The following is a 12,283-nucleotide window of genomic DNA, read 5'->3' on the forward strand; positions in this document are numbered from 1 at the left end:
TATATTTGATGTTGATATACCTAATCAAGGGTCAAAGGATCAAAGAACTGTATTTCATAGTCTACGTGTGTTTTCTCTCTGGCTAACAGCCATTCAATCTAACCTAACCTAACCTATATTTATATTGAGTGTCTTTTAAATATAACCTATGTATCATCTGTCACATCTTTTTATAGGAAAGCAATTGCCTGTGACTTGTTGATACCAGTTCATAGAAACTTTTAATTTGATTGTATCTCAAACTGAGTACTCTTCGTGTTTATATGCGTATTCAAACCAATAAACATACACATGTATATATGCAAATAAATCATTTACTATACAATTCGAATATTTCATTCACATTTGACTATGTTGGTGAAATCCTTCGAACCAACTCACTTACAAACGCACATATATACATATATATAAGTATATTTGTATGAATGTATATATTTGCAGATAATTGTGTTTGTAGGTTATATAAACACTTGTATTGCAGCATGAGGGTGCTTGCTTGAGAATAAGATAATATTGTATTAAATTGTGTATTACATATTCATGTTGTCTACGCAGCCATTACTCATTTCATATAAAAAATGAAAAAAAAAATCCATGAATGCATTTCATTAAGACGACTGAGGCGCCGTGGAAATGGAAATAAGTGAAAACTCTGCCAGCTAGAAGGGCGAATTATCAAGCGAAACACTGTAATGTGAATCTTATGATTATATAAGAATTGTATTTAATAATTAAATATCGCAGTTCCTCTGTTTATATATACATATATACACTAACTGACATATATGTGCTTATACCTATATACAGACATATGCGCTTTTAACAAAATCGAATAATTTAAATCCCCATTGAGTGTGCCAATAAATGGTTTGCTTCGGCAAATAAACGTTTTATTCACTGACACACAATTACTTCCAATCACTGAATGACTATTGAGGAGGCAAAAAATAGAAATAAAGAATAACAATAAATAAATTATGTTGTACATAAAATAAAAAATAAGAATAAGAAAAGAAATTGAAAGAAAAAGAGTAAATATTGCAACTCCTTTGAGGAAATTAACTGTTGAATACAACGGAAAAGGAAGACCAACACAAGCAGAGCGAAAGGATGCCTAGTGGACAAGGTTAAGTATACGCTATTGTATGCCGCCATTCGTTACATACATACACACATGCATACATTCACAGTTATCTCGTTGCTAGTGGTAAAAAGTCAGTCTATCATTTAGTCGGTCATTTATTAAGTCCGTCTCTCTGTCAATAGTCAATAGCAGTATGCAGCGCTAAGGATTCCAACACACCCGCAACCACCCACATCAATGGTAACGTCCAGCGCTTTCGTATGCGCATATTTTAATAGTAAGCAGCTAGTTTTATTTTTATATTTCCAAACACTTTTACACAATTGATTTGCACACCCACCTACATTTGCACCGCTGCCTGCAGAAGCATTTGGTGGAGCGTGTTGTCGCCGCCAACTGAAGGATAGACGTCTTCACGCATTCGCTTTCACTTTACTTTGCTGGTGAACTTGAAAGCGGCGCATCTCACGGCGTTCGGGAGGATGGGGGCAGATAAACATCTTGAGTCGTTTAACAAATAAAAGCACTTTGACTATTATCAACGATTTATTGCGGTTTATTTAGTGAGAGTGGAGTGGAGGAAATGGAAGCGCAATGTTAAGTGTGGCTACTTGAGGATACATTTGATGATTTGTTAGCGATAGTTTGAAAGGAAGACCGAGTTTTTTTTTCATATATCACGGTAGTTAGTAGCGTTTAAGTACTGCTTTTATATAGTTTTAATATATATTTACTCGTATGTACATAAATATATCGAAGGACTGTTCAAAAACTGTTTAAAATCTTCTAACAGATCTCTTTAAAGATAATGTGGGTGTGACATGAGAATTAAACCTTTTTATTAAGGGAATTTATCTTAATTTTAATTTTCAGGGGTTTATTGAGGTTCTAATTTATTAATATTTCTGATGGATTGTTAGTAAAGATCCATATATGAATTCAACACACCACACCTGGGAACCAGTATCAACAACACCAACAATGTCAGCCTCGAAATCCAATCTCCAACTGGCGCCGAACTGCGAAGGAAAGAGAGGAGTGGCGCGCTCTCATCGATTCGGCTATAACCGGCTAAACGGTTGAACGCCAATCACATACATACACCTGAAATCGAGGAAAACTCAGAGTAAACAGAAGACATGATAATAAGAGAGAGACAAATTTCCAATCGATCCCCCAGAAAATGAAATTATGATCACCAAAGAAAAGTATTCTAACTAGCAAAAGAATTTCCACATTGATTTGTATCAAAAACATAGAAGCGAAGGGTCAAAATTAGGGGCCTCCTATCAAAAAGTATGTATATATAGTGCTCACGATGAATCAATAATCGATTCACGTGAAAAATTTGTTGTTCTAATCGAACAACTATGTTTTGTTATTCACTAAAAATAGTACAAACATCTGAAGTCCAAGAGATTAAGCTTTTTACTGATAAAGTGTGATTATAAACACCTCAGCTTTCGTTTAATGTAGGCTAATAGTAAAGTCTATACGAGTATATGTAGTTTATTATCAGTACTGGCTTGATTAAGAATCTCTCTCCCTCTCTAACTCTCCTAATAAATTCGTTACAAGTTGATTAAATACGATGGATAGATAAAATAACTTAAGAGTATGATTACGTATAAAGAACTGGGCTCGATTATATTTTCCTATCGCTATTGGGCGATCATGACGATCTAACGAATGCATTCCTCATATATAACTGATTAACTTTTTGGATAATTATTGGTATATGTTGGGGTCTCCATTTGTCGGATAAAATTGAAGCGCATATCACCTAAAGTAAGAGAAATAGGTCCGGCAAATCTCTTGCAATTCTATAAAGTTATGATCACAATGGAATTGATAAACGACAGAACGGATTAGTGTTCTAATTTGAGAGCTAATTGTTCTCTTAAACAAGAGGTATTTCAGGAGTTCCATCTTTCGAACTCAAGAAGTTGGTTCGAAAATAGGTAAATCTTATTTTCTTCCAACCTTAGGCTAAGAAAAAAGCAACTATGTAAGAATTGTTAAATTTCCAGCACTTAAAGTGGTCGCAAACACTAATTATCAGTATTATTTCACTGATGAAAACCTGCATAAAAACGTTTTTAATGAATGTGGGCTTAACCCTACAATATGTATGACTGTATGTAAATGGAGCAACTCGAGATACTGTATTAAAGATTGCACAGAGATAAAAACAAAGCGACAAAACAATTTAGAAACGACAAAGTTTCCTTTTCATTGAAATTAAATGAGTCGAGACCGTTTTTTGTTCTTTTGGCTTTTTGCTAACTCACGCAAAAGGCCAACCAGCAGATAGTGTCAACTGGAAAAGTGGAAAAGCTTCTAGGCTTCCTCTCGACCGTGTTCCTTGTGGCAAGTCGAGTATGCCCTCCTGACTGTGACATGATTTGGCCAATCAAATCTAGCAAATGACAAATATATGCACACGTGAGTGTAAGTAATATGGAGGGGGAGTTAGGAGGAGCATATGCACATACAGACATACATACACGCAGCACAAGAACTTGAGCACGCCAACTTGCCACTTGTAGAGCATTTGCCACTGTAGACACTCACTTGTTGCTACTGCTACTCCTGTAAAAGGTTGAGGAGGTGTTGGGTTGGCGAAGAATCCAATGTGCAAATATCAATTGCAGTCTTTATATCCACGTAACTGTATCTTCACGCATACGCATGTTTGTATGTCAGTACCAATTTGCCTGAGTGGGAAGGGTGAAGTGGCAAATGCTAATACGAGCAGAACAGTTTGTAGTTGTTCGAAGGTGAAGTGAAAGTTCGGGGATATATAGTCAATCGTTATCCTGCTGCCCATATGTAGGCTATAAAAGCGCGTTGCACAGCTTTTGGATCTTGCAGTATCCTTACGGAAATCGGTCCGACGTGTTGTGTGGAAAGCGCGCCATTCGCTGTGAACAACAAGCGAATATTTTTAAATTGTTTAATACTTTCTTGAAATTCATTGTGAAAATAAAAAATTGTGCTTAAAAAATATAAAGAAATTTTAGTAAAATTAAATTTCAGTAAAATGAGCGCTTCTGGTAAAAGTTTGTTAGGTTTGTGGCTCTATCGTAGCGGCGAGCAGGAGTGGGCTGTGAAGCAGGGCAGTCCGCTGCATACACTACGCAAAGAACATCGCAGTCTCGTAAGCGTTTTCTATTTCTGTATTAAACGCTTAAAAACCAGTTTTATCTTTAAAATATTTTATTTTCAATAAAACACGCTTTAGGATGCTTCGAATTCCGACAGTGGCAGTGAGAAAGGTAGCATTGATTTGGCTGATTTGAATCGCCAAAACTCGCCGGGAGATCGCGTGTCCATAATTTTCACTTTGAAAAATCAAGTTGGAAATTTGGCTAGAGCTTTGCAAGTGTTTCAAGAACTGGGCATTAATGTGCTTCACTTGGAATTATCTCCGCTGGAGAAGGCCACAAATCAGGTGAGTTTTGGGTTGGAAAATTGAAGGTAGAAAGCATGACTGAATTGTTCATAAGCTAGTCAAAGATGTCCATAGCTTCTTTTTTGTGAAAAAAATTTGATTTGATTATATTTGAAATTATTATATAAAGTAATTTTATTTTCAAAAAGGAAGGAAGGGCTAAGAGCAATTTATTTATTTAATTAATTTTTGGAGATTACACACAATGTGACCCAAATAATCGGCATAAACACCACTTAAATAACGAAAATCCCTATATATAGTTCATGGGGGAAAATCCACGGAAGTTTGATAACCCTAATATTAGGTATATAGGAACTAGGGGAAGTAATAACCCAATCTTACCAATTTTTGGCATTGAGGCACATTTTTAGAAAAAAAGAGTGTCTCAGAGTTACTGTAAAATATATTAGAGATTTAGCAATATTTTCAGCAACAAATTATAAATTGGTACTGAGATCGTCATGTTCGAGTTATGAGTCCAATTTCGAAAATTTTTAAACCTTTAAACCGATGTCTTCATTGGTTTTTTTATTTATATATTGCAAAGCGAACGAATCAGATTGAATTTAAAATTTAGTTGTATGGGAAGTAGGCGTGGTTTTATATCAATTTTTATCCATAACATGAGAGTGTCAAGAAAATATTTTGTCCCAGATTTCGTTGAAATAAGTCGAGTAGTTTCTGAGACATGGTTGTTTTCCCTAAAAACTAACTCGTTTAGTATCTCTGAAAGTCATTTACACCAGAAAAATACCCATATTTTATTTGCATGGAAAACGAACTAATATTGCTTGAAAAAAGAATTTAAAAAATAAATAAAAAAAATCAAAGAGGTTTTATGGATTTATCAATTTTTTTTTAATCTTGAGAATAAAATAATATAAGATATGATTTTTACATAAAGGCCGATGTACTGGTCGATGTCGAATGTGACGCACGACGTTTGGATAAAGTACTGCAAATGCTAAATCGCGAGGTGCAGTCTGTAAATTACACCACTGTACATCCGATGTCACGAACGCCATCCCTATCAGCCTGCTCCAGTTTTGGTAAACCACTAACATTCCATCTCTTTAAACAAAAAACATTTTATCTTTCTAACTTTGCCAGACTTCGGTGACATGGTTTGGTTTCCACGCAAAATTTCCGATTTGGATAAGGCACAGAATGTGCTCATGTATGGTTCCGAATTGGATGCTGATCATCCGGGCTTCAAAGATCCGGTCTATCGCAAACGTCGGGAGACATTCTCCGCTATTGCTAACAACTATAAACAGTAAGTTTGCAAAGAATTTAATTTTCATTTCACTTGAATTCGTATTTTCACTGAATTATTTGAATAAAATCAATAGCGGCCATGCCATACCACGTGTGACCTACACACCGGATGAGATAAAAACTTGGTAAGTGTTTGTTGTGGTATTAACTTTGCTAACCGCAAGGCGTATGTAGTACGGTTTTATGGTTAAGGTGTTATAATAATAGTTAAAAGATCTCAAATTGGTATTAAATTTCATTGGGTTTAAATTGTTTCAATACAGGGGCACTGTCTTCCGTGAACTTCATCGCCTCTACATTAAGCACGCAGTGCCGGAGTACATGGAAAATTGGCCTGAGTTGGTCAAGTTCTGTGGCTACCGTGAGGATAATGTCCCACAATTGGAGGATGTTAGTAACTATTTGAAACGTAAGACGGGCTTTCAGCTACGTCCAGTTGCTGGTTATCTATCACCACGCGATTTCTTGTCTGGCTTGGCTTTTCGTGTTTTCCATTGCACGCAGTATATTCGACACTCGTCGGATCCATTTTATACACCTGAACCGTAAGTTATTCTCTATTAGATACTTGATACTAGTCTTTTGTGATTCCTTCTATGATTTTATTTCCATTTAAAGCGACTGCTGTCATGAACTTCTGGGTCATATGCCATTACTAGCTAATCCAAGTTTTGCTCAGTTCTCCCAGGAAATCGGTTTGGCTTCGTTGGGTGCCGCAGATGCAGATATTGAAAAATTGGCAACGGTTGGTTAATATTTGGAATACTTAAAAAAATTTATACTTAGAGATGTTTTTAAGGAGTGGATATAGATTTTTAATATTTGACTTTTTAAAAGTATTATGCACTGGATATTTTTTGTGTGGATTTTAGCGAGAATTTTGTGATGTTAAAACCTTTACGAAGTATTGTACGATACTAACAATATTATAATAATTAATGTAATATCTCTCGCGCAGCTATATTTCTTCACGGTAGAATTCGGTTTGTGTAAGCAACAGGATAATACTTTCAAGGTTTACGGCGCTGGACTACTCAGCTCTATAGCTGAACTGCAGCATGCTATCACCGCTAAGGAGAAAATCAAAAAATTCGATCCGGATGTGACTTGTCAAGAGGAATGCATTATAACCTCGTATCAAAATGCATACTACTACACCGATTCATTCGAGGAGGCCAAAGAACAGATGAGGTGGATACATACACCCATATTTAAAGATGATAAAATTTATGTAATCGACTACTTTTTAACAGAAACTTCGCTGACAGCATACAACGCCCCTTCGGTGTGCGTTACAATCCCTATACCCAAGAGGTTGAAGTGCTCTCGAACGCACAGAAGATAACGGCGTTTGTGAGCGAACTAAAGGGCGATTTGAGTCTGGTTTGTCAGGCAATGCGCAAAATTTCGGCAAACGATGAGCAGTTGGATGTGGACAGCATTGCAAATATGCTGCAGACAACCTTGAATGTGCGCGGCGATCGAACGCCGGGCAACTCGGTAAGTCCAGATAATTCAGATAACTCGCAGCATTCAGTGGGGGCATAGAGGAGTGAAGAAATGGTTGTTGATGTTGACGAAATGCTGAAACTGCTGCTGGAAAATAGAACAATTCTTAAATAAAATACAAATATATATTAAAACTCATATAAAAATTGTTGAAAAAAGCTAAAAAAAAAAACACTCAAGAAATGGATGTATGTATGTATAGCAAAATTTATTAAAAAATTTCCGTCTGTATGTGAACATTTTGCAATAATAAAATTAAAGTACACAAATTAATATAAATGTGCTTAAAAATATTATTATTATTTCTAAGTAAGTATGTTTAATGAAATAGTGTCATTGTCGAGAAAATCTTATCAAATATGAGAAGAAATTAAGTATTCACTTGAATACGTTTAATTAATCATACTGTCTTTATACTAAATTACAGCTACAGCTCAATGCTTCGAGTTTCAGAAATATTTTATAATTTAAAAATTTTGAGTTAAAAAAATTCTTCTAGGCAACTTAACTTAGCTTAACAGATACTCATATTCTAATTAACTAGCAATCTCATAGTAGATTCTATTTATTATAAATCATATCACAATCGCTGCCGATGAATTGTTTGCTTATGAAATTCGTCGTGCACTCCACCATATAGTTGGGTATGGTCCATATATTGAATATGCTCAACAATGGCGATACGCGCTGTTTAATACCACTCACTATATAGCAATAGGAGCTGCGAAACCAATTCCGTGACGCCTGTTCGACACCTTTGTAGACCTTCTTCGGCTGCAGCATCTCTTTGACCTCAACACGTGGCGTGATTTGCATTTTATCAACAGATTCGCAAACTTTTTCATTGCTCATTAAAATACCCGCCACAATGTACATCAATTTGAAGTATCTGCAAAGATTTGTGAAAGAGAGAGAGAGAGTTAGAGAAAGAGACGAAATAATACAATATTAATTGTATATGGCATTGGTAATTATGCTTCTAGTTAATCGGTGAATTTATTGTAGCTAAGCGCTATAAAAATTTGTGTGCAATAATGCTGATAAGACTCTAATATATTCGTGTTTATAGGAATTAAATGTATTATTTTCGTTTTTTCTTGTTTGCGCGTTTGCGTTGTTGTCTTGGGATTCTCTTTTTACCTTTTTCTGTCATAAATAGTTAACAAAAAGACTAGCGCCGCTTTGAACTTTGTACCTTGTGGTTTTTTGAAACGAGTTATATTCGTGTCTAGTCTATTATCAATCTGCTTTGCTTGCTTAAGCGTTGGCTCTTACGCTTACTGTCTGATTACACATGTGTACACAAATAATTACATACAAAATAAAAAAAGAATTTGAGAAAATAAACAAAAATTCTCTGTAGAAAAGATTAATAGTAAAACCATGCTGATTCACCACTGATGTTGTCACTAGTACCGTGTAACTAACCAATTATATATCAGACAATGTTCTCTGTTCACTCTACTGAAACCAAATAATACTCTACTACACCTAGAACTGTTTTTAGCTGATCCTTCCACGTTATCCGGAGATACTGAAATCAGAAATTCATATAATACTTCACATTGGGGATAGGAAATTGAGATTTAAGGTAAAGGGTGTATCCATAATCACCCTTTACTAAAGGTGTTTCATTAAAGAAAATATAAATTAAATAATTTTTAATGAAAGTAAAAAGAGTTAGAATATCTGTTATAATGTAGTTGGATATTTTTAGTTGGTTTCTATTTTTTTATAAAAAAAAATAATAAAAAATTGAGAGCAGAAGTTTTTCTTTTTAATAATCACAAGCCTCAGATCGTATCTTAAAAAGTTATACATAAAATTCACCTGGTGTTTGGAGGCGTTTATTAAAATTGTGAATCGAAGAGCCCTCTACTCGCATCATTTCATACATGGGGTAGTTTTAACTTATAAGTGAGAAGAAAGAAAAACAACTACTTTGACCTTTGAAAACAGTGACGTGTTACGTTAGAGAGCGTTTTAAGGGATGCAGTGCTATATGAAGTATATGAAACCAATTATGAAAACCTCATATAAGAAACTTGTGTACAAAACCGGATACTTTTTGCTATTATTTCATAAGATTTGTTTTTATTGCAACTGAAACTTATTATTTTGTTCCTAGGCAAACCACTTTCCATTGAAAATTGAAACGAAAACACGTAATAATGATAATCAAATATAATCTAGGTATATGAATGTATATAAAACACTTCAAATGAGTAACATTCTAAAGAATTTTTTTACTACAAAGTAATCATGAGTCTAATGTATGCTCTCTGCAAACTTCAAGTGGTTAACAACCTTTGGAGTTTAGCTAAAGAAAAACACGCGATAGCTACGTCATAAAATAACCGGGTATGTATGTTTGTATGTCATATACATTATATGGTTTAAATAATCAAGCAAATCGATAGCGCTGGTGTTTGGAATTTTTTATAACAACAACAGCTAAATGTACAGGTGCCTAATAAGTTAAACAAATTTATAAAGAGAGTGTAAATTGTATACTTTAAAAATTATTATTTTCTGAAAAAAAATGTTTTCTCAGCATCTTCTGACTCTCTATATATAGTATATGTACATACATGTGTATGTATACAAACATATGTATATTCGCCATTTTCCAAACTTACCTGAACGTTCTGGACATCATTTTGTCGGATCGGTTCTCAATTAATGCTAGCTCACTCACTATTACTTCCAAATCCTTTAGAGTCATGCGAATCTTCTTTCAAGTCTTATAGCCTCTTCAAATTGTAGTGCACAAATCCGATTTTTTTTAAACTTTGATTTTAATTCTGGCTTTTATTTAATTTCTTCCAACTAATGTCAAGTGTTTTTTTATTTGTATTATTTTCAAATACAAATCAGATTAATTATATATAAATATATATTTTTTAAATGCTTGATAACAATTCTATGTTCACTTTATTACTATATATTTATATTTTTTGTTTCAATTATTTCCTTTGCGATTAAGTGTGTGTCGCGTCGCTGCTATTGCATTGCCCTTGATTTATCTGTTCGAGTCCGAATTTGAAATTATTTAAGCAACGAATATTTTGTGTACGTTTACGCCGAACTTCATGCTAGAACTGAGCGTTTGACTCTACGCTGACAACATATGCTATACTGAAATGCATTAGATGAGATTTTGACGTTTTGAACTCTCTCCACACGGCGCTGATCGTTGCTGTTTGACTGCCTGCCTGATAGCAATAAGATTATGCCGACCGATAAGCGTTGTTAGTGGTGGTGGTATGGGCATTTTACAATCTCAGTCAGTGGGAGAAGAAAAGCATGCATTTTTACTTGGAAGAGAGTGAACAGATGTATGATTTTGAATAAATGTATGTATGTAATTGGAGTACATTTATGTATGTATACGTTGCACGTGCATTGCCTTATTCAAACTATCAGCTTCTATTGAAGTTAACCTGTAGTGAAATTAATTGGTTACAAATTACTTGGCAACTAGTTTAATATGAACCACTCGGCGGACTAGTCGGCCGAAGTTACTATTTCTATGCAAGCAGTCAATAGTTTTTGCATGATTTTGTCCTAGAATGAGGTAATAAATATACCAGTCTAATACTAGTTAAGAATGGAGGAAGAAACATCTAATTCATTATATTAATAATATATTTATTAAATTCAATATATTGCCAATTTTTGTTCGTGGCCTCAGATTTCCAATAATAGTCTGATATTTTAAGAACCTACATATTTAAAATGTAACCATTAAATTAAAGAATTAATTAATAAATCTTTCCTGAATTTGTTTAAATCTAGTGTTTTTCGGCCTAGTTCAACTGTAATCGGGAAATTATTGATTTAAATTAAAATATTTCCTGACTAATTTGTTAAATCCCTGCTTGATTCCTTCAATCGGGCATACAGATATGCATGACTCACACAACAGATGATTCATTGTGGGGTTAGAATTGTTTGTAAGTATCTTTTTCACAGGAGGGGTTCTAGAGGGGGTCTGGAATTTAACCCTGATACTTTGTTCTATGACTAATGCAGTAACTCAGAAAACAGTTACTGCCATAGATTTAAATAAAAATTTAGATTCAAGAAGGTCAATGACATATTCTAGCAGATCTTTATGTATCAGTGAGTATGTTCGTAAAGTGCAAAACATGGCAACCCTAGATGATTTTAATTGTGTTATTGTGGGACTAAAATTCAGCAAAAATGGAAGCGTTACCGATCTAAGTTTTCCTTTTTCTTAGAAACTTTTTTTCCAAAAAAAAAAAAAAAAAAAAAAAAAATATGACTGTCTACTTTGGATAAAAGCTACATATTGTCTGTAAACTATAGTGTCAATTCTGTTCGCCTTTACTGTAATCGCTTTAAATTATGATTTTTCAGTGCACGAACCAACTGGGTTGGTGACTTTGCTAAGTATGATTCTGGCAGACATTTCAAGAACACAATAGTACAGGGTGTAACATTCAGCATTAAATAATTCTTTTGATTCTCCTGTACTTTGTGCGTGTTAGTGCTATTAAGACTCGTTACTGGACTTAGACTAGGTCTCTTCACTAGGAAACAATGTAGGGAATGACAGTTCTTTTAGTGAATGATTCCTGAGGCCCCTTCTGTATAGATGATATTTATGCCTGTAAATTGAAAATGAACTTGCTTCGTTTCTCGACTTATGGTTGATCCACTGTACGGAGTTTGTTTAAATTTAAAATTTTTTTTTATAATATGATAAATTTTAAAATCTTTGACCTGAGTATCTCCTACCAAGTATTAACATTTAATGATAATGATTATCCATAAGTTAGTCCACATTTTAAATTCTATTTCGTATTTCAAATATCTTGCACTTGGCACATATATTTTCTTTAGATTAGTGATAATCGCAGTGTGAGTTCGTTATCTTTGAACCATATATTTATTGATCGAAACTGTGTTATTAAATATATTTTTTATTA

The 12,283-nt window shown here is 34.1% G+C and overlaps 2 protein-coding genes across 2 annotated transcripts; one reads left to right on the forward strand and one right to left on the reverse strand.

Moving 5' to 3' along the window:
• The first annotated feature begins 3,967 nt into the window (after window positions 1-3,967).
• Window positions 3,968-7,698, forward strand: LOC105214130 (tryptophan 5-hydroxylase 1). Its single transcript, XM_011187363.3, has 9 exons — window positions 3,968-4,244; window positions 4,329-4,538; window positions 5,446-5,590; window positions 5,652-5,817; window positions 5,894-5,944; window positions 6,083-6,364; window positions 6,438-6,564; window positions 6,778-7,010; window positions 7,073-7,698. Exons 1-9 carry the CDS (start codon window positions 4,128-4,130, stop codon window positions 7,365-7,367), a joined length of 1,626 nt encoding a protein of 541 aa, XP_011185665.2. The 5' UTR covers window positions 3,968-4,127; the 3' UTR covers window positions 7,368-7,698.
• LOC105214121 (uncharacterized) lies at window positions 7,512-10,458 on the reverse strand. The gene is made up of 2 exons (XM_011187351.3): window positions 9,968-10,458; window positions 7,512-8,217 (listed from the first exon to the last, which is right to left on the reverse strand). Exons 1-2 carry the CDS (start codon window positions 10,051-10,053, stop codon window positions 7,890-7,892), a joined length of 414 nt encoding a protein of 137 aa, XP_011185653.1. The 5' UTR covers window positions 10,054-10,458; the 3' UTR covers window positions 7,512-7,889.
• Window positions 10,459-12,283: the final 1,825 nt, after the last annotated feature.

The sequence above is a fragment of the Zeugodacus cucurbitae genome, chromosome 4 (genome assembly GCF_028554725.1).
Source record: "Zeugodacus cucurbitae isolate PBARC_wt_2022May chromosome 4, idZeuCucr1.2, whole genome shotgun sequence".
NCBI classification, from domain to species: domain Eukaryota; kingdom Metazoa; phylum Arthropoda; class Insecta; order Diptera; family Tephritidae; genus Zeugodacus; species Zeugodacus cucurbitae.